Raw genomic sequence first — 22833 nt, forward strand, 5'->3', positions numbered from 1 at the left:
CAGTCATACAAAGTCAATTCCAAGGCAGGGGCAGTTCTACAGAATCCTACATGCTGAGAGATCAAGGGGAAGTGTTCAGGCTCAATGTATAAGAGCCTACTTTTCCCCTTTAGGATCCCTAGTTCAACAGTCCCTTGCATATGTGACCTCCTTATGAAGCCACATCTTATCCTCATCTCCAAGTTGGAAACTATCTTGGGGGCACCTAGGAATCTGAGATTCAAAAACATTTTATCACAACATATTCACAAGGCTCTCTACCTTCTTCTGTTTGCAACCATGCATATTTAAATGTGCACAACTAAGTAAACTAGTTGTTAGGTAACAAGCTCAGTCTGGGAAAGGGCACATTGCTCATTCCTCAATTAAAGCAAATTTAAATGAGCAGCAAGAAAACAGATAATGATGAAACAGATTAATAATATTATAACAAATACAATGGATGCCTGGAGTAGAGACAGACCCAATCTCTGGGGACAGCTAGGCAAACTTTGGCAAAGAAATCTTCTAACTAGATTTGAAGAAATTAACTTGAAGAAATTTGATGAAGTGGAGACAAATCATACAGAAGTACAGAAAAAAAAAGTGTTAAAGATATTCTAGTATATAAGGAATGTGATGTGGCTGAAGCATACAGCAAAGAGAATAGAAAGAGACAGTATAGGCTGGAGGAACAAATAGGTTTTGATGAAGTGCCCCTTTCTTGCTATAGTTTATACAAAATTTGTTCTGTGGCAGCAAAACTCTCATTTTTTCACCCACTGTTAACAGCACCCACTGGAAACTGAGGTGAAGATTTTTGCTATATATTAAATAAATTCTGAGCATATATTCTCTAAAATAAGCTTACAATTAAAAAAAAAAAACTAAACAAGATCTGAGCCCAGTTACCATCACTTTTTTTTTTTGCGTCACACCCAGCAATGGCGGTGCTTGGGGGAACATATGGGATTTCTGGGGATCAAACCCAGGACTGCAGCATGCAAGGCAAACACCGTCCCTGCTGTACTATCGCTCCAGCCCCACCATCACTTCTTTAAGTGCTTTAAATCTAAATATAGTTTTGGACTTCCTAAATTACCACGCTTGACCTCTCTTGAATGCCTTTCTGCTTTCTCCTCTCCTGACAGAAGATGCCCACACACAGGAATCAATCCTGCCTTATCAGTTCCAGCTGCCCACACATTTAGCAAGTCAGATTTTTTCAGACACACAACTGTCCTCTAGAATCTGGTACGCAGTATTTCCCATCCAAATTCCAGGATTATATATTTATCTAGTCTCTTTTGGTTGGTTCCCCCAATATTCATATCTTATTCCTAGACCTTTCTGTCCCTAAAAGGCACTTTAAGAATTGCTCATTCTGGGGGCTGGAGAGATAGCACAGCGGGTAGGGCGTTTGTCTTGCACGCGGCCGACCCGGGTTCAAATCCCAGCATCCCATACGGTCCCCCGAGCACCGCCAGGAGTAATTCCTGAGTGCATGAGCCAGGAGTGACCCCTGTGCATCGCCGGGTGTGACCCAAAAACAAAACAAAACCAACAAAAAAAGAATTGCTCAATCAAGAGTCTAGTGTAACAGTGACAGACCATCTGCCTTGCATGCATGAGACCCTGGGTTCAATCCCCACCACTGTCACTGTGGTACCCACCCCAATGCCCACAAAAAAATTGCTATTTTATAACTCAAAAATGTTACAATATTTTTGTAAAAGTTTCCTAAACTATCAAGAAAGGTTATTTTGGGGGGTGCAGAGTGGGGTGAGGAGTAGGCAGCATGTGCACGTGCACGCGCACACACACACACACACACACACACACACACACACACACACTGTGCCTGATGATACAGTACTGCTCTGCCTGGGCAGGGCTGAGGGTGCAGGGTTTTCAAGCCTATCAAGCTTTTAAAACATGTGATTTATTGTATGTGATTTACACATACAATAACTGTCTGTTAGGGCCGGAGAGATAGTACAGCAGGTAGAGAGTCTGCCTGAATGCAGCCATCCCAGGTTTGATTACCAACATCCCATATGGTCCCCCAAGGATCACCAGGAGTAATTCCTAAGTGTAGAGTCAGCAGTAACCCCTGAGTTTCAAGGTATGGCCCCAAAGCAGAACAAACAAACAAAAATAACCTGCCTGTCAGGGGCAGAGGATATATCTTGTTTTGCATGTGTGAAGGCATTAGTACAAGTTTCAGCATAGAAAAAATATAAACAAAAACTATCTTTACTTTAAATTTTAAGAGATTCTGCAGGTTTCATCAACTGGCTTACATGAAATCTCTAAGCTCCATTACTCTGCTCTATCATCCTCAGCAAAGTCACCTAATGTTAGATACCATGAAAAGAATGCTGTTTTAAAATTTTCCAAAAGGTTTGCAAATGAAGGAAAGAGTCAAATAAATTGTATTCAGAAAAGTACAGAGAGTGGTAGTATAGGAGCAGAGAAAGATGGCATTTTTACCACCTTTTCTAAAAGTTAAGTCAGTAAAAATCAAGAAACGTGTGCAAACAACACAACCAAAGGAGTGCAATTCTTGGTGAGTTCTATGGTCCACATTTAAGCACCATAACCTCTAGTAAGCAACACACATTCACCACAGCCAGGCATGTGATGACCCCTGGTCATCACAACACCAATAATAATAATGATGGAGGGGGTTAAAATTAATGAGTAAAATCAAGAGGTGAAACTAGATTTAATGGTTCCTGAAACGTGTGAGAGCTTTGGAATCTTCCCTCTCTACTTAGGTGAAGAGGAGAGAGAGAAGGCCTAGAGTCAGTTGAAAGCCTTTTCAAGTCCATAGGAAACCCAGGCAAGGTCCAGAAGAGACAATAAAGAAATCAGCTATCCTAGAAGAATCCTTTTAATGCTCCAATTCTTTTCTCCCCTTGGCAATGCACCCTAAGTCACCAGATTGCAAAAACAAAATAAGGAACCCCTGAACTTTGAAGTTCCAATAAGAACCCGATTCTTTTTACTATCTCTTTAAGAAAGCTGCTTTACTGTCTCATTAGCTGGGTGAGAAGGCAGTTGGAATAGAGAAGGGATTGCTAAGACAATGATGGTTAGAGGAATCGTTCGGGATGGGAGATGTGTGCTGAAAGTAGATGAGGGACCAAATGTGATAACCTCTCAGTATCTGTATTCGCAAACCATACTGCCCAAAAGTTGAGAAAGAGTATCGGGGAAACTGTCTGCCATGGTGGCAGGAGAAGAGTCAGAAAGAGGTGGGGATACTGAGGACATTGGTGGTGGAGAATGTGCACTGGTAGAAGGATGGATGTTTGATCATTGTATGACTGAAACTCAAACATGAAGGCTTTGTAACTGTATCCCATGGTGATTCAATTAAAAAAAAAAGAAAAAGAAAGAAAGCTGCTTTGCTTTCCTTGAGAAGTTTGAGAAGTTAGAGAGAACAGGTAATAGCTGAATTACTCTTCTACTATAGGTGAAGAGGGAAAAAGAAAATACTTTAAAACCTTCATATAGAACTTAAAGTTATTAAATACATCTACAATGATATACTGCCTATATCCTCTCCCTCCCCTTCCTACACAAGCATTTCTAATCTTGCCCCAGCAATCCTATGAGCCAGTTCTGTACCAGGTGGAGTGGCCCCTTACTTGGTGAGCTCATGATCTGAGAGAAGCTGCTTCAGGTGTCTGGAAAGTAGCTTTTTTTCCATGGACAGCCGGACCCATGCTCTGGCTTTACCTACATCAGTCTTGATTTCCCCAATGTTCTGAATATGCCTGTGAAAAGAATAAGAAATGAGATGTAGAAGGTGAAGTAGGAGATGCACTACCAATACCTCTCTTATAAATCAAAGGAGAGGAGTCAGGTAGACATCTCAAAGGGTGAGAGCACATGATTTGTATGCAGGGGTTTTGGGTTTGATCCCCAACATTGCAGGTTCCACACACAGAGCTGGGAATGGTCCAAAAAACAGAAAAAGTAGGAATAATAATAAATAAGCCAGGGTCAGAGCAATAATAAAGCAGCTATGGTGTTTACCTTGCATGCAGCTGACCTAAGTTCTATCCTGGCACCCCATAAGGTCATCGGAGCTCACCAAGAGTGAACCCTGAGCCCAGAGCTAGGAGTAAACCCTGAGTACAGCCAGGTATCTCCCACCTACCCACCAAAAAATCATAAGTAAAAGGAGATATTGAGGCAGATCTAATCTGTCCTGAGAGTCCATCTCTCTTGTGCTCTGATTTCTGGATTTTCATGTAGTTTTGCTAAAGAGGGGAAAGGAAGGGAGGGGAGAGGGGAGAGCCAGGGAAGGAATGGGAAGGGAGGGGAGCTAATCTTAAGGGGTCCTTAGGCCTTAAGACCCTGTTTAATTCTTTTTAAATGTCAGGAAAATCAACTGCATGTATAACTACAAATGCATCATGAAGTATGAGGGTTTCCTATTTAACTGAAATGCTAGAAGCCCGAATCACTGAGCCCTTGCTCTTGAAACTGCTATTACACACCTATGCAATAACTGAAAAAAGGATTTTAATGATTTACTATATATGAGTTCAAACTGACCTCATATCCTGAATGAGAGAGATCCTCAGGGGAGACATGACTGAGCTGGCATCAGATTTCCTCCGTTCTGAATCAAGAAGTATTCCTAAAACAAAAAAAAATTGTTCATATCCAAAGAGATTTAAATGACCAAAATGTGACTATTCTTTATCACAAGTCACACATTTCCATAGGAAGAGTTGGTTACTCTGGTAATGCCTTTGTCAACCAACCTTTATAAGTATTTATTAAATATTTACCAGTAACAGATCTTTTACATTTTTTTTTAGATCTTTAACTTTTGCTGATATCATATCACTTTTCTCACAACTGGTAAGACAGTCAGGAAACTAGAGCAACAGAGGAAAGCCCTTGCCTTGCATACTGCCAATCTAGATTCAATGCCCGGTGCCCCATACAGCCTCTCAGGTCTGCCAGGAGTGATCTGGCCTGAGTGCAGAGCCAGAAGTAAGCCCTGAGCACTGCCAGGTGTGGCGCAAAAGCCAAAAACAAACAAACAAAAAAGATAGCCAAGGAAAGAGTGGCAATATACCCACTTAACAGAGAATGAAACTTAAAAGTTCAAAGAGCTTTTCAACTTTTTAGCTACTTCAACCTGGTCCCAAGTGACAGGAGTCAGAACTATAAAACTGATCTCGTGGCTCCTAATCTATCACATTTTTAACATAATCTAAGGAACCAGTTCTGCTCAGGACTTTTAACTGAGCTCCAAGAGAGCCAAGAAAATGTATAAAGTATATGTATTCCAGAATACTTAAAACTTCTAGATACAATACCTTTATATCCTTAATGTGTAGTCCAACATTTGAAACTTAGTATATGTAACCTCACCTTAGAACTTTCTAATATTTTAATCCTTATTACAATTTCCATAGCCTAAGAATATCCTTTGTTCGGGTCAGAGAGATGGTATAGCAGATAAGGTGCTTGCTTTGCACATGGCTGAACTGTGACCCCGGCATCCCATATGGTCTTCTGAGTACCACCAGGAGTGATTCCTGAGTGCAGAGCCAGAAGTAACCCCTGGCCACTGCCAGGTGTGGCAAAAGCAAAAGAATATTCTTTACTCTCATAGATTGAAAAAAAAAAAGGAGTCCCAAAACTCCTTATAACGCAATTTAGGAAGCTGGGTTTTCAACCAACTATACTCCCACCAAGGTCAGTGTCAGTTAAAGTAAACAGAAAATGACAACAATAATTTTTTTTTTACTTCACTTAAAACCATCCATTAGGATAAGAACATTAAAAAGAAAAACTGGTAAATAAACTGGAGAGATAGCTTGAAGGAATCAGTGCATGTTTTACATGCTGAAGAGTACATGGTCCCCTGAGCACTGATGAGAGCAATACCCAAATCAGCACTGAATCAGGAGCAGTCTCTCAGCACTGCTGGGCATGGCCCCAAAACAAAAACAAAACAAAAAGGTAAACGATCTCCCCAGCGAGGAGGAAAATAAAATATTTTATTAGGGAGGAGATACTGCCAACTAGAGAACTGTCAAGGAAGGGACACTGTAGAATGGAACAAACACTAGACCCACTAGGGATGACAATGTGGCTTGCATATATGAGGTGCTAGGTTCAATCACCAGCACCATGCCAACAAAAAAACTATACTGATTTAAAATGTTTTTTTTTTTTTAATTTTAAAATACAACCAACTGGGACTGGAGCAATAGCACAGCAGGGAGGGCGTTTGCCTTGCACACAGCCAACCCAGGTTTGATTCCCAGCATCCCATATGGTCCCTCCAGCACCGCCAGGAGTAATTCCTGAGTGCGTGAGTCAGGAGTAACCCCTGAGCATCGCTGGGTGTGACCTAAAAAGAAAAAAAAAAAAAAAGCACCAACCAGCTCCAGGAGACAAGAGGCTCCTTTTATTAATTCACTGTTCGGTCTTAAATAAATTCAGTTCCTCTCTGGATCCCAGTTTTATCCTCTTATAAAACAATCGTGCTAGACTAGATCTCTCAGGTCCCTGAAAACTCTGACAATTTTAGAAATGAACAACAACAAAAAAAGTGTAACATCATTTCACCAGGTCTTGAACTTTGACATGCTGGAAGGCAGAACATTGTCAGAATCTCTTAAGTGACAGAGTAGATACTCTCAATATTCAATTCAGAGAAGAAAACACTGAAACCAGGTTGCTCCAAACACAGGACATCAATACCACCCAAAGTAATTTAAAATTTAAATTCATTCTAAGACTGACTTCTGATATAAATCTTCTCTCACTGACCAAAATCTTGGCATAAACTATATAATGAAAATTGATATCATCCTTTTGACATTTTATATCAATTTGGAATAAATTATAAAATGAAAGCTAATATCAACATTGACATGTTGATCAGAGAGCCAGTGGCTTAACATTTAAAAACAGAACCATTCCAGAGAAAGTCCATGCCACAATCTGAAGCAAATGATTGCACAGGTGTGTCAATGGTAACATGTATACTGTTTTCTAGAATAGTGTAGAGGATATCTTACCTGATGAACCAAGGCTTCCTGATGTGAGATTTCTTTGACGGTTTTCTTGATAATGTAACAGGTGAGACCACAAGGCTGATTTCCCCTGAGACCGATGCAAAAGAGAAATAGCTATCAGTTTAGATTTCAGAGGTCAGGAAATCCTGTGAGTCAGAGGTGTTTGAACATATACAAACAGGTTTTGGCTAAAAGAGTATCTATACTATTTCTTATCTTGATGTACATCCAGATGCAATATATACACTTATATCCCCTTACTAAAATTCAGGAGAAATATAAAAATGGAAGGCAACATAAAGGGAAACAGCCCCAACAAATGACCCCAAAGAAGACCTGGGTGGAATCAGTGAATAAGAAAAAAATAAACTCCATGTCAACTTCTAACCAGCTGAATGTGGCTTGAGAAAGGCATAATGACATATGCAGAGAAATTAATGTTCACGCTACCAGTTTTATGAGAGCTCCTGAATTTCCTAAAACATTTCAAGGCATGAGCTGGAGCAATAGCACAGCGGGTAGGGCGTTTGCCTTGCACTCGGCTGACCTGGGTTCGATTCCCAGCATCCCATATGGTCCCCCGAGCACCGCCAGGGGTGATTCCTGAGTGCAGAGCCAGGAGTAACCCCTGTGCATTGCCGGGTGTGACCCAAAAAAGCAAAAAAAAAAAAAAAAAAAAAAAAAATTCAAAGCATTCCTGTCCCTAGTGAAGGCTTGGGAGTATAAGTCATCATTATAATGATCACTACTGAAGAAACCTGCAGAAATGTGGGCCAGTACTTAACTGTTTGGTATTTGAAAAAGCAAGCATTTTAATTAAGATATCTGAGATATGGAGTACTTTGTCATTCTGCCAAAGATAGAAATCCAAATAGCAATCAGCCAGTATAGCAAGCCCAATAGTCACCCAGCAACTGCTTAATCTCTCTATAGTCTTCTTTCAGTACAGTGCCCCTTGTGTGACAGAAACCTTATTTAAGAGCTGGAGCAGGTAGGGCATTTATTTGCCTTTCACACAGCTGACCCAGGTTCAATCTCCAGTATCCCGTATGGACCCCCAAGCACCACTAGGAGTAATTCCTGAGTGCAGAGCCAGGAGTAACCCTTGAGCATCGCTAGGTGTGAGCCAAAAAGAAAAAAACAAAAAACAAAAAACCTTATTTCAGATTCAATTTAAATATACTAAGAGCCTAGCAAGCTACCAAGAGTATCTTGCCTAAATGGCAGAGGCTGGCAAGCTACCCATGGCGTATTCGATATGCCAAAAACTAGTCTCACAATTGAGACATTACTGGTGCCCGCTCGAGCAAATCCATGAGCAATGGGATGACAGTGATACAGTGAAATAGTTGATAATTATAAATATAGCATAAGTTTGATTTAGTAACAGGACTTATTATAATTATTTAATAGTTATAGTTGTGTTTTATAAAGGTAATAATGATGATGGTAGAAGTTACTATGTCTTGAATCTTGCTATGAACAAAATGTGTTAAATGCTTAATGTGTTAATATATTAAATGCTTAAAATGCATTTTTTTTTTTTTTTTGCTTCTTGGGTCACACCCGGCAATGCACAGGCGTTATTTCCTGGCTCTGCGCTCAGGAATTACTCCTGGCAGTGCTCAGGGAACCATATGGGATGCTGGGATTCGAACCCGGGTCAGCCGCGTGCAAGGCAAACACCCTACCTGCTGTGCTATCACTCTAGCCCCCTAAAATGCATTTAAAAAAAAAATACTCCTAACAATCCTAAAGAGCAAACTATGGCGAAGGTACATAACTTTACACATCAAAGAATAAATGTTACTGTAAAAAAAGTTAATAAATACAAACTTTTATTTTATATATTTTTATTTTATTTATTTATTTATTTTTTACTTTTTGGGTCATACCCAGCAATGCTCAGGGGTTATTCCTGGCTCTGCACTCAGGAATTACCCCTGGCAGTGCTCAGGGGACCATATGGGATGCTGGGAATCGAACCCGGGTCAGCCGCATACAAGGCAAAGACCCTACCCACTGTGCTATTGCTACAGCTCCACAAACAATCTTTAATGGGGCCAGGAAGATGATCAAAGGAATGGAGTGCACACTTTGCATGCAGGAGGCCCAACACTAGATGGTTCCTCCAAACATTACCATTAAAACTCAAAAAACAAAATTAAAAAAAAAAAAAAGCAAACTAAGTATCAGAGAAGCCAAGTAACTTATAAAAGATCACACAATAAGTAAGCCAAGTGTTGGAATTCAAGTTTAAGTCTACCTAATATAAGAACCATCCTCTTAATCCTGCTTTTAGATAGTTTCTGGTAGAGTTTAGTTTGCAGTTATATTTTCTGGAGAAATTCCATGCACTGGGATGAATATGACAAGTCATTTGTGGACATGACAATACAACATATAACAGAAGATTCCTAAAAAATATCATATGCATGAAAGAATCCCTTTTCACCTATCTATCCTTAAAAGTTAGAAGCTAGAAGTTATGAGTAAGCAATATGTTAAACATTTAAAATACATTTTTTAAATGAAAAGCTAAACTTTATCTCTAATAGAAAAATATCCAAAAAAATACCCCACCTTCTTGAAAATGTCACCAAAAGACAAAAACAACCAACAAAAAGGTAAGAATTTCAGTGTCGGGGCTGGAGTGACAGCAGAACAGATAGGGTGTTTGCCTTGCATGCGGCCTACCCGAGTTCGATTCCCAGCATCCCATATGGTCCCCCGAGCACTGCCAGGAGTAATTAATGAGTGCAAAGCCAAGAGTAACCCCTGAGCATTGCCGGTTGTGACCCAGAAAGAAAAAAATAAAAGAATTTCGGTGTCTTTATGGGGGGCTTGCTATCAATCGTCTGACAAAACAAAATATGAGGCCAGCCAACCAAAAAACTTTTATTTGGGTTCTACATTCTAAGCAGATAACATGAATCAGTTAAGATGACAAAAACATCATTTTCTAATAGTGATTTTATTCATATTCTAAAAAGCATAACAGTGAATACCAGGTAATCAGGTTATGGCCTATGTTCTGCAACAAAGTTACAGAATATCTCAGGAGAAGAAAAGTGCCCTAAGAACAGGCTAGCAAAGTGAAGACCTAATGAGAACACACTCTGGGGAGGAGAAAGGTGGAAAACGACATAACACATGGGGACATTGGTGATGGATGGTGGGACATGTACACTTGTGAAGGGATGGATGTTGGGACTTTATATAACTTAAACCCAATCATGAACAACCTCATAATCACAGTAAGATACTATGACTTCATTAAAAATAAATACATGAGAACATGCTATAGGAATCCATTTAAACAGGAACAATCCTGAACCAAACATGTGTCTCTGAAAGCTTAACTACCATGTCATAAGACACAGATCTTCAATTTCCCTTTGTGACTTTCAATGCTTTACTTAGAAGCACCAAAAGCAGAACTGAGAACAAAATGGAACCTCAATGAAAAAGTCTTAATTATTTTGCACTGGTTTCTCACTAAACAAAATACCCTATCCAAAGAGAGAGATCAAATTGACTCTGAAATTCCCCAGGCTGGGGCTAGAAGATAGTACAGTGGTTAGGGCACTTGCTGTGCATACTGCTGACCAGTATTAATTCCCCAGAATTCTATATGGTTCCCTGAGCATTGCCAGGAATAACCACTGAGCTTCACTGGGTGTGGCCCAAAGACAAAAATTCTTTTTAAAAGAAAAAAATAAACCCATTTTTCTGATTTTATCTATTTTGGGTTTTATAGCCATACCAGCATGTGTTCAGGACTTACTCCTGGTTCTGTAAACAGAGATCATTCCTGAGGGCCTAGGGTATCATAAAGGGTGCCAGGAATCAAATCCATTATTAAGGCAAGGTAGGTGTCTTACCAGCTTAGATATCTCTTCGACCTAAGTCTCTGGTTAGGAATTAGTCCTGACAATGCTCGGGCGACCTTATGGGATGCTGAAGATCAAACCTGTGTCGGCAGTAAGCAAGGCAAGCGCCCTCCCCATTGTATGACTGCTCTGCCCCGGTTTCTTGGATTTTTCTAAATGCTGTTATATGTATGATGATTTTCCTATATCTGTAGAGGCCTTATAAGGATTTGATAAGATAATTTATGAAATCAAAATACCACCAGAGAGTCTCTTGCCCGCACACCTGGCTGTCTTCCCCAGGGCCCCTCCAGCTTCCCTCCCCACCCCGAGCAAAGCTCCCAGCGGCCGAAGACCACCGGAACCTAGCTACAGCCATGCTCAAGGCCCCTCTCCACACATTCGGACGGGCCTCACGCATGAAGGTACCAGCAGAGGAACCCAGGTGTGTGTAATCCCGTCAATGGCCAACATCCAGAGACAAAAGCAAGCTCCCAGAAGCGGTATCTTGTAGCCTACTTCTCCCTCTAGGAGAAAGTGGCAAGCTTCTGAGAGTTTCCTGCCCACACAGAATAGCCTTGCAAGCTTCCCATGGTGTATTCATATGCTAAATCCAGTAACAAGGTGGATCCCATTCCCCTGACCCTGAAAGAGCCTCCAGTGCAACATCATTGGGAGGGCCTAGTCGAGAGAGACTTCTAAGATCTCAGGGAAAGAAAGGACGAATGGAGAGGTTACTGAGCCCGCTCGAGAAATCGATGATTAATGGGATTTCGTGATCGTTCGTGAATTTACGAAATACACTTGTTGGATTACAGTTCCAAGCATTTTAGGCTTAACACTGGGTTATCTTTTCTCCTCCAGCAGGGGGCTTTGGTTAATTGAATTATACTCACCACAGTGCTCCTTAGCACACCCAATTCCTTGATCTGCTTTGCTGCTTGTGGGGGAGAGAGGGGTTTGGTGGGAGGCTTGAGTTTTCTTGTTTTGGATTTCGTGGTGTGAGAAACAGAAGGCAGCGTTTCACACAGGGAAGGCTTGCACACTGCCACTGAACCGCAGCCTAGCCTGTACTAGACTGCTTTCTTCACTAAGGGAGCTCAGGTGCCTAGTGAACAGCACCTGCCCGGAATACTGGAGGCATTCAGTGTGCTGGATACTTACACATATTTCCCAATTTTTCCATAACTGCCTTTGAAAACATCTTAAGTTCTCCTCAAATTAAAAAAGGCATAATAACAGAAACTATCCATTTTTTCAAAGTAGTCCATCTGTTCCATTCAAAGCCCCATTCAATTTTATCACTTTGAAATAAGAAAATTCTATGAATAGAATAGTAGTAAAAATCAAACTGACTAAAATTTCTAAAGTCTTTTCTCAAAAAAAGAACTAACTAAACTCTGCATATAAGTGAAATGTGATAAAAGACCTCTTCACTGGAATGCAAAATTATTGAATGACCCTTAAAGTACCTGTTACAGCCTGAATACAAGCTCTCTTTTTTCTTCTATCTCTAAACTGGGCCAGCTGCCAACCAGGATATAGCAGGCTGCCTACGGTTCTATTTACATGAAGGAAGATTCTATTTTTAAAATATCTGATAAATTGATTTATCAAAGTATAGTGGGAAGGGCACTTGCCTTGCATGTTAAATCCCCAACACCTCATATAGTACCCCATGCAGGGGGTATCACTGTCATCAGGAGTGATCCTTGAGCCCAGCCAGGTGTGGCCCAAAAGCAAGCATAAAAGAAATTTATCAAGCTTATTTTCAAAAGTTTGTGATCCAAATCAGAGAAATGACTCAAAGAAATAACACTAGAGGATGTGTGAGACCTAAGTACAATAATCCCTGGGAAAACATAGGCCCTAAGCACCATCAGGTATGGCCCCCCTCCAAAAAAGGAGGGCTAGAGAGACAGTACAGGTATTAAGGTGTAATCTCCCCTTGCAGATGGCCAACCCAGATGGTTCAATCACCAGCACTGCATACGGTCCCCCAAGTACCTCCAATAGTGATCACTGAGCACAGAGTCAGAAATAAGCCCTGAACACAACCAGATGTGGCTCTCAAAGACGAATACAAGCTTGAACCATTTTTTTTTTGTTAAGCTGTTTCAAGTTTCAAATCCACAAGCGTCAAACATATTTTTCAAGTCAATAGCTGGAAGAGTATGAGAAAAGTTTTAATGAAAACACAGAGTTTGCTGCTGAAGAGAGGTTAAACATTCATTACCTGCTTCACCTGGAGCCCATGACTCCAAATCCTTTCCAGGAGATCACAAAGGCTGGCAATCAAAGTGTTTTCTTCCACACCTGTAATGTTCACTTCCCCATGCCCGAGCTCCACGGCTTCTCGACCCATCTTCTCCACCAGCATCCTCTTGGTCTGTAAGGAATCAGTAGGACTGCATGACCACAGGGCGTAGGATCACATGCACGTGGATGACCTGGGTTAAATCCCCTGCACCCCCATATGGTCCTCCGAGTCCTGCCAGGAGTGAGCCCTGAGCTCAGAGCCTGGAGTAAGCCCCAGGCACTACCAGTGTGGCCAAAAAAAAAAAATGATGACAAAGAAAGAAATATGATTTTCTTTTCCACTTAACTTTCTGAAATTCATTCATTTTGAAGGATATAACTACTGCTCATCTCCACAGTATTATTTCAACATATGAATAACAACTAATTCTACTGATTAGCATTTTGGAACTGTACCAAAGAATATTGCTGTGAACTCATTCTATACATCTTCTGGGTCATGCTACAAAGGTTTCACTATTTATCCAGAAGAATACTAGATATGATGTATTATTTTCCTTAGTGGACATACAATCTATATTTCCAAGAGATTGAGAGTTCCTTTTACTCCACATGATAGCCAAAACTTGGCAGTGTTCAAATTATTATTATATTTAATTATAAGATATGTACTTCCCCACATATTTATTATATCTCTAAAATCAGAATACATTTCATAGACATTGTCGACTATAAAAAAACTTGTCATTTTTTGGGGGGGTATATATATTTTGCTTGGGTATATATGTCAATACATGAGGATAGAATTTTCTTGGGGACAAAGTAGAAAACAAACTTTTCTTGGGATACAAAGTGGTTTTAAAAGTTCCCAAACATAATAGAAGATTCCTCTTTTAAGAAAGACACCATTAGGCCCAGGGAACAATTCAGAGGATTACAACACCCGCAGAGCAAACTTAAGATGTTGAGTTCAAATACTGGTGCTACCACATGAACCAAACATGATCCTGACAGCTCGGGTGTTTAAGCCTGGAGCTCTGCTATCTGAGATTCCCAGAATAACAAACACAAGCTCTGGTCAAATCACAGCCAGAATTTATGAGCAGTCTATGAGCACACTAAGGGGGTGTGACATCTAGCAAGCACCACAACTTAAAATATGTGTGAGCACTATGGTCAGGATGCATAAACTTTGGTGAGCATCACAACTAAATGAATGCCACCCTCAGAAAACATACTTAAAGGAGCATGACCTTCAAAGAATGCTGTGACTCACTGTGGAAGTACTGCAATCTAATGTGTGACCTCCTGCAAGTACCACAGTCAGGTATAACATGTGATCACTGGCCATTAAAAAAAATTTTTTTAATTAAAGGAAGGGACAGGAAGGAGGGAGAAAAGGAAAGACAGCATCATTAATGTGCAGGGAAAAAAATGCAGATATCAATGACTCAGAATGAGCTGACAAGTTTGTTATCTTTAAAAAACAGGGGTCATCCAGGGTGATCTCTGGAGGAGAGCAGCCAAGTTCCCGCCCTACCAACGCCCCGGCTGCAGCCATGCCTCTGGCCAAACTGCCCACTTAAATAATCTGGATTTTCTGGAGCAACATCTCCAAACTCTACAATACTAACTTCCCAAAACACACCAGACTAGATGGAATGTAATATAGATGCTAACTAATCTCACTAATAAAAACATTAACACAGACGGCTTAAATTGCAACAACAGCTCAAACAAACTCTCAAAGACTTAATGTCCATGGTGAGATGCAACAATTTTCACAGAGGTCTTTCTTTCACAGAGGTCTTTTTTTTTTAACATTCCATTAGCTAATTAGTGGTAATAAGTAATATAAAATCAATTACTATGGGCCTGCTACTGGGCAGGCTTGAAAGATGGTTGGGAAAATGGAGACAATGGTGGAAGGAAGATGACAGTGGTGGTGCAATTGGTGTTGAAATGCTGAATGCCTGTAACAAATCATCATGAACAACTTTGTAAACCACAGTTTAAATGCAGTGGGAGGGTATAAATAAACAAACAAATAAATAAGCAGGTCAGCTGGAGTGATAGTACAGCAGGTAGAGCATCTGCCCTGCACACGGCTGTCCCAGGTTCGATCCCCAGGACCCTGTATGGTCCCACAGACTCTGTCAGGTTTAATCACTGAGTGCAGAGCCTAAAGTAAGCCCTAAGCACCACTAGGTGTGGTCCCAAAACCAAAATTAATTAACTAATTAATTTTAAAACAGGGGTCAGAGAAATAGTATAGTACATGCCTTGCAAACAGCCATCCCTTGTTAGATAATTAGTACCCGTGATCTTATGAGTATGCAGAATATAGCGCTGCAGATACCCTGAGCACCATGCAGGTAGCCCAGAGAATCCTTGACACAGCAGGGTCTTAGCAACAGCACATCCCCAAGCCTTTGCATCTAAGTAACAACTCAATGGCTGAGATGCCAGGAAGGGCCCTGGGCTTCCTGAGCACCAATGAGCATCCCTCAAATAATAAATATAATTGGGAGGATGGTGCTGGGCCACACCCAATAATGCTTAGGGTTTACTCCTGGCTTCGTGCTCACCAATCATTCCTGACAGGGCTAGGGGACCATCTAGGAGATCAAACCTGAGTTGGCCTATGCAAGACAGAGCTGCTGTACCATCTATCCAGCTCCATAAACTTTTTTAAGAACACCAAAATTCAAAATATCAGGAGTGACATACCAGTCTAACTTAGAACAGTAATAATATCACCTGCATGCAAGTAAATTTTGTTTCATCTATAAATGAGCATCACTTCAAAAATACAGGAAATTTTTTTCCACTGATGAACAAGAAACCAGACAAGCTGAATTGTCTTGGAAAGTACAATATACTAAAAACTATGGTATCCTGACTTAGACTAATTGAAAGTTTTTATTACAAAATAAATTTAAGTTTATAATTAAAACAGTAAAAATATATATTTTGATGCAGCAATTCCACTCTGAGTATATACCGAAAGAACTAAAATCTGGATTTCAAAGCAATATCTACATCCTGTGTTCACTGTAGCACCATTCATAACAACCAAAATATAAACAACCTGAGAGTCCACTGACAGATGAATGGCTAAACAAAATAAGACATATACATATAATACATACTTATTATTCAGTCTTCTATAAAAAAATTAAATCCTAGATCAGAAAGATGCGCAAAAAGCTAGGACACATGCTTCACATGTGGGAGTCCCACGTTTGGTACTTGTCACCACATGGTTCCCTGAGGACTGTGCTAAAAATAACACCAAAGCACTGTCAGGCATGACCCCCCCAAACCACCTCTTATGAAAAATACCCCTGACATTTTTGTCAACAGAAATGACCCCAGAAGACATAATGCTATGCATAATAAGTTAGTCACAGGACAATTACATGCTTCCACTAATATGAGGTATCTAAAATAAACTCAGAGAAACTGAATTCAGTGATGCTGCCAGGGGCTGAAAAATGGGTTGCTCAACGCAAATAACATTTCAGAATGTAAGGTTAAGTTCTAGAGATCTGCTATACAACATAGTACTTAAAACTTACTATACTATTGGGCTTTTTTTTTTTTTTTTGCTTTTTGGGTCACACCTGGCGATGCATAGGGGCTACTCCTGGCTTTGCACTCAGGAATTACTCCTGGCAGTGCTCAAGGGACCATATGGGATGCTGGGTATCAAACCCGGGTCGGTTGCGTGCAAGGCAAATGCCCTACCTGCTGTGCTATTTGGGCATTTTAAAATATGCTAAGAGGGTTCCTTCTAAGGGAAGGCACAGTGGCCAAAAATGGCTGCTCTGAATGCATGAGACCATGCACTTGATCTCTGGCACAACTTAAGTATACCGAGTGTGCAGCCAGTAACACTTCAACACAGCAGAATGTGCAATCTCTGACACAGCAGAGTGTATAGTACCAACTGAACTGCAACTAAAGATGTGCAAATACCACCACCAGAAGTCCAGTCCTGGCCAGCACTGTGCAATCCCCCAGCAAGCACTCTAACTAAAGTGTATAACCCCTGGTCATCACAGTAATAGCAGCAACAAAGGGAAGAATACAATTTAAAATAAAAATAAAAGAGAACCAATATGTACTTCACTAGTAACGTATATGCTTTGTATGCATGAGGGCATAGCTTCAATCCCAAGGATGCACCTTAACTTATAGTGTCTCTTCAGCCTCTCAATTAAATTTTTGTATTAACATAACATTGCATTATAAGTTTCAAAGTGTACATCATTGAAAATTGCTTCATTTTAAAAACAAAGTCGCTTAATTAAAAATTAGCAGAACTTTAAATTTTCAGTCTATTAGTTAAAGAGATGAAAAAACATAAAGATAAAGAGATAGTCCAAGTTGATCTCACCTTGGCTAAAGTACCCATAGCTCACCTTATTTCGACATTCTTTCAGCAGGCCCTCTACAAACTTCCAGTTGGTTTGGGCAATCACTGATGGCGAGAGATTGGATAGTTTGGGTTGGCGTATGGTGCTGCCCATGCTCCTGGCTTCCTGGATGTACTTCTACAGCAAACAGAAAAATCAATGACTTCTACACATGAAGCATAGGACCAATTCTGATGAGTGACTGAAGAGGGCACTATCACTCCAAACTTTCCAGGCTCAAATAAAGTTGGAGGCAACCAGTAATTGACTATACTTTTATAATACAACAGGTAAAAATGCATGGCTAAAGAATGTAGTCACCGGGAAAATTCACTTAAATCTTAAAAGTACTTTTTAAGTACTTTTAAATCTTAAAAGTACTATTGAGAAAATTTTGTACCTAACCTGGGAGGAATGTACCATAACAGACGTCTAATCTTGTTATTGATAAAGCATAACTTTGCTAAATTAAGGCCTGGAAAATAATACTCAAACAAAACATACCTGAAACATCTGCAATTTCTGCTTTTTTTAATAGTGTGCTGCTTTGCCTCCCCTATGCTATTTTACACAGAACTCACATCAAATCAGTTTACTAATATCCAAAGAATTCACATTCTCCCATGTTTAAAACTAAAAGTTTTACTTTGGACTTCTTTCTCCCCTATATTTATTTCACTAGCACAACTATGATCATTTTATTTTTGGGAAGAGCAGCTCAATTTGCCCCCATTACCAACTCCTAAAGTTAGTCTTCAGTCTGGATCATCAGTAATATACCTCCAAGACAGACAGAAGTTGGCTCCTCTAAAACAATCTTAAATGATGATTAATGAACCTCTACTCTCTAATCTGTGAACAAACACTGGCATACCTTTCATAGAGCCCTTTCAAAAGACTACTCTACTAAAATTATTTATGTATCTGACTTTTCTTGTTTAATTAAATGGTATTCCTTTAGGACAAGAATATCTCTTGTCATCTTCATATATTTGTCTTCTAAGTGGTGTTCAGAAGGACCAAGGAGGACCCCTCCCAGCAATTCCTGACCAACCAGGCTGGGCAAGACTGCACCCTTCATGTTTGGGGGACTATGTAGTACCAGTAATCAAATAGAATTGACTGCATGCAAAGCATGTGCCTTAACTCCTATACTATCTCTCTTGTCCTGTCATGGTTTTATTTTTAAGTGCTTTATTACTAATTATAGCCATAAAATCATGCTCAGTAAACACAGCTGAAATACATGACAAGTGAGGAAAATGCATGGGAAACTTTTAAGCCACCCTCAGAAAAACGCTATATACAACTGTATCCTATAAATCAGTAAATCCTATAAAACAAAGCTCCCGGAAGCATTTGTGGCCGCACGACCTCTTATTGTCTAGTTCTCCCTCTTGGAGAGCCCGGCAAGCTACCGAGAGTATCCTGCCTGCACAGCAAAGCCTGGCAAGTTCGCCATGGCGTATTCAATATGCCAAAACAGTAACAATGATGGGTCTCATTCCCCTGACCCTGAAAGGCCTCCAATGTGGCACTGTTGGGAAGGACAAGTGAAGAGAGACTGCTAAAATCTCAGGGCTAGGATGAATGAAGAAGTTACTGGCGCCCGCTTGAGCAAATCAATGAACAGGATGACAGTGATACAATTGTATCCTATAAATCAGTAGTCAAAACTTTATTATCAGGGCTAGTTTTTCAACTGGCTAAGCATATTCTTTTCATGCAAGCCCAGGTTTGATCACTGGTATTGTGTGGTCCCCTCAACCATGTTGGGAATGACTCCAAGTACAGAACCAGGGGCAATGTAGGGAGTGGCAAAAATAATCATAGCTTGTAATTTCAATTCCTTAAATAGTAATACCAAATATGTTATTTATCATTTACTAAGGTATTAGGCATATACAGAAACAGTATGCTTTTATGCGTGTGGGCGTCTGGAGACACACACACACACACACACACACACACACACACACACTGTAAGCTGCAGAGTCTGTTCTCAAAGAAAAGAGACACACACACACACACACACACACACACACACACACACACACACACACACACACACACACACACACACACACACACACTGTAAGCTGCAGAGTCTGTTCTCAAAGAAAAGTTCCTGAAGTCAATTATGAAGATCAAATTCTATCTTCACACCTTCTTTGCAACTAAAGTAAGGAAGGATCTTTAAGCAGAGATTTATCACTAGAAACATTACTGGGAACAGACTACAGCAGAAATGAAATTTCAGCTTAAAAGCAGTGAAACCTCAGGAGGTAAATTCAAGACTCCTCAATTCCTGGCCACCTGTTAACATTCTTTCCTTTATTACTCTAAAGGGAGTGGGGATGCGGGAAGCCAAGATAAACTACTTTAAATTGAGATACCAGAGAAAATAAGTAAAAAGTGCCCTTTCCCAGTGACTGGAGCGACAGTACAGCAGGTAGGGTGTTTGCCTTGCTGGGTTTGATTCCCAGCATCCCATATGGTCCCCTGAGCACTGCCAGGGGTAATTCCTGAGTGCAGAGTCAGGAGTGACCCCTGTGTGTTGCCAGGTGTAACCCAAAAAGAAAAAAAAAAGCGCCCTTTCCACAGATTCAGAGATTCAGAACAGTAACCCAAATTCAGCTATTACTCCTCACTAAGACACATACACATGCACCTATATGCACAGTCTCGCAAATTGTAAAAGTATTACTCCCATAGTGTTAATCTTTAATTTATAAGGTTCCTGACACATCCCCCAATGAGTATTATGCATGAGAGAACAGAGATGGATCCCTTATAATCCCTGACACCACTCCTAAATGGGGTTGCAAATAGGGTCTGGCTCAAGGAAAAGAACTATATGGTAAGTGGTTAGCAGCTACATTCAGAACACTGTACCTTCTAGAGTTATCATAACCAAGACCCAGAACGAATTATTCTTACTCTTAAGAGATCAATCAGACAAGAAGCTAAAGAAATGGTTAAGAGGAAAGTGTATTCTTAAATGTCTTACCTCCCTCTGGTCATTGTCTAAACGCAAGTGCTCTGTGTGCTGCTTCTGCCGATCTTTCCGTCTCCACTGGGCAGGGGCATTCCTTTTAGTCCACCTATAGGAATCCAAGCAGGCAACTAAGAACATCCCACTAAGAAAGTAAGGTCAACTGACACAAGAAAACTTAGCTAGAGGCCAGTGTTGGACACAGAAACCAATAGTAGTCAGAATGCAGAGATCTTGAGTCAAAGGATTTTAAGAATCAAAGACTGAGAAAGAAAGAGAAAACTTCACAGGAAACAAAGCCAGAACTCTCATGCGTAGATTTACCTACAAAAACTTCATGTGCAGGGGCTGGAGTGATAGCACAGCGGGTAGGGCGTTTGCCTTGCACGCGGCCGACCCGGGTTCAAATCCCAGCATCCCATATAGTCCCCTAAGCACCGCCAGGGGTGATGATCCAGGAGTGACCCCTGTGCATTGCTAGGTGTGACCCAAAAAGCAAAAAAAAAAACTTCATGTGCAGAGAAGGGAAATGGTTCAAAGGGCTGAAGAAGCAGCTTTGAATGCAGGAGCACCGGGTTTTATGCCCAACACCACAAGGTTCCCGAAACCATTAAAAAGCAGTTCCTGAGTCCTGTTGGGTTTTTTTTTTTAATCATAAATTAAACTTTAAATGTAGATCCAAAACTATACTCATTTGACTCGTGCTGGTCCCTGATACACTTACCTCCAAAGAGAAGCATCCTGCTAAGTTATCTACTTTCAGTTCAAACTCTAGTTTCAAACATCACTTCACAAAGACACATACAAGCTATGTTCTCTTTGGGATTCAGTCAAGAAATCATTTTAACCCATTTAGAGCCTGGCTTTTTGCAAATTTTGGGTATGGAAAGCTAAACCAAATTGCACACAGTGAAGAAAGGGGCTGGAGGCCAGGAAGATAATTCAGGGGTCAAACATGCATGACTGCTATGTGAGTTTGTTCACTAACCACTGTTCATCTACACCACCAGATACAGCCCTGGAGGCCTCCATGGAGTCACTGGTGACCCCATACTACTGATCCCAAAGAGCATTATATCACCAGACAGGCCTCATATGCTAGAATTATTAGAAGTTGACCCAGGCCCATAGTACTACTTGGGAGCACCTCCTTCCAAACAAAAGAGGTGCTGACAATACTCTGCACAGCTTTCTTTCGTAAACTAGTGAACAACCTGATAATTTGGATCTCCTCAATATCTACTTTAAAAAATTCAGAGTTCTTTCTTGGATATCTGTTTAAGCCCTCACTACTGTGGCTATGAAATTGGATAAGGTAAAATCTGGGATTTACTTACTTGTTGCTGGCTGGACCAGTGGAAAGCACATCAGATTGAAGCTTAGGGAAGAAGCCTGGCTCATACTTCCCTTGTCCAATCTTCATGTCTAGTAAATGGGGATGAACTGCAGTATGGTCAATTTTTGCCAGACGCAGCTCAATTGCTTTCTCTGAGTAAGAACAAAAAAAGTTAGTGAAAAAAAACTTTAATACCTCATATTCTGGGGGGAAATGTTTTTATCTGGGCCTCTGGGGAACCCTTCGGGAATGCGGGGTGTGGATGGAGGAATATCTGGCCTCAGATGGTGATGGACAGCCTAGGTCTGTTCCTTAGAGAGCAGATCAAAAATAGAGAGGGCCAAGTGGCGCAGGAGACATCAAGGGCTGGGAAAGAGGTGCAGGTCAGACAAGCAAGGTGAGTGAGGAGAGTCAGGAGAAGAAAGGGGAGGGGGAGATAAAGCCAGAGCAAACAAACAAACAATTAAGGGCAATAAAATGAGGAGCCAGCAGAAGAGGGGACAAGACTGTGACTAGAAGAGGGGTGATTGGGATGAATGCCTAGTTACCACTATTAATGCCTCCATGAAAGAGGGGTCAGAGTGAAGACTGGAGCCCCCAGTTCCCTCCTTCCAGGAAGATGATCTCCTGGAGGCAATATGAAGCCTTTTCTCTGCATGCCTCAGTGCTCACCCAAGCAAAGTATAACTTTGGGGTGTTGGAAAAGGTGAGATGGGGGTTCCTGTCTCCAGAGGCCAGTAATGTTCCCTCAAGAGAAGTGTTCAGGGGCTGGAGTGATAGAACAGCAGGTAGGGCATCTGCCTTGCACACGGACCTAGATTTGTCCGTGACAATATAGCCAGTGTGTGGACCTCGCACACAGAGGAACACTTGAGCTGACTTGGCAGAACATTTCTCTTGGCCTCTGTGA

The 22833-nt window shown here is 40.8% G+C and overlaps 1 protein-coding gene across 5 annotated transcripts in view; it reads right to left on the reverse strand.

The window, feature by feature from the left end:
• The window catches only part of DENND5A (DENN domain containing 5A), a 105713-nt gene that overhangs the window by 10244 nt on the left and 72636 nt on the right, over positions 1–22833 (reverse strand). For all 5 annotated transcript variants that reach the window (XM_055141910.1, XM_055141909.1, XM_055141908.1 and 2 more), the window contains 7 exons: positions 21925–22075; positions 20603–20696; positions 17599–17730; positions 13149–13301; positions 7044–7128; positions 4552–4636; positions 3636–3764 (listed from right to left, as the gene is read on the reverse strand). In XM_055141910.1, coding sequence (XP_054997885.1) covers positions 3636–3764; positions 4552–4636; positions 7044–7128; positions 13149–13301; positions 17599–17730; positions 20603–20696; positions 21925–22075 — 829 coding nt within the window. The remainder of the gene's footprint in view (positions 1–3635; positions 3765–4551; positions 4637–7043; positions 7129–13148; positions 13302–17598; positions 17731–20602; positions 20697–21924; positions 22076–22833) is intronic.

This window comes from Sorex araneus, chromosome 6 (assembly GCF_027595985.1).
Source record: "Sorex araneus isolate mSorAra2 chromosome 6, mSorAra2.pri, whole genome shotgun sequence".
Taxonomy (NCBI): Eukaryota; Metazoa; Chordata; class Mammalia; order Eulipotyphla; family Soricidae; genus Sorex; species Sorex araneus.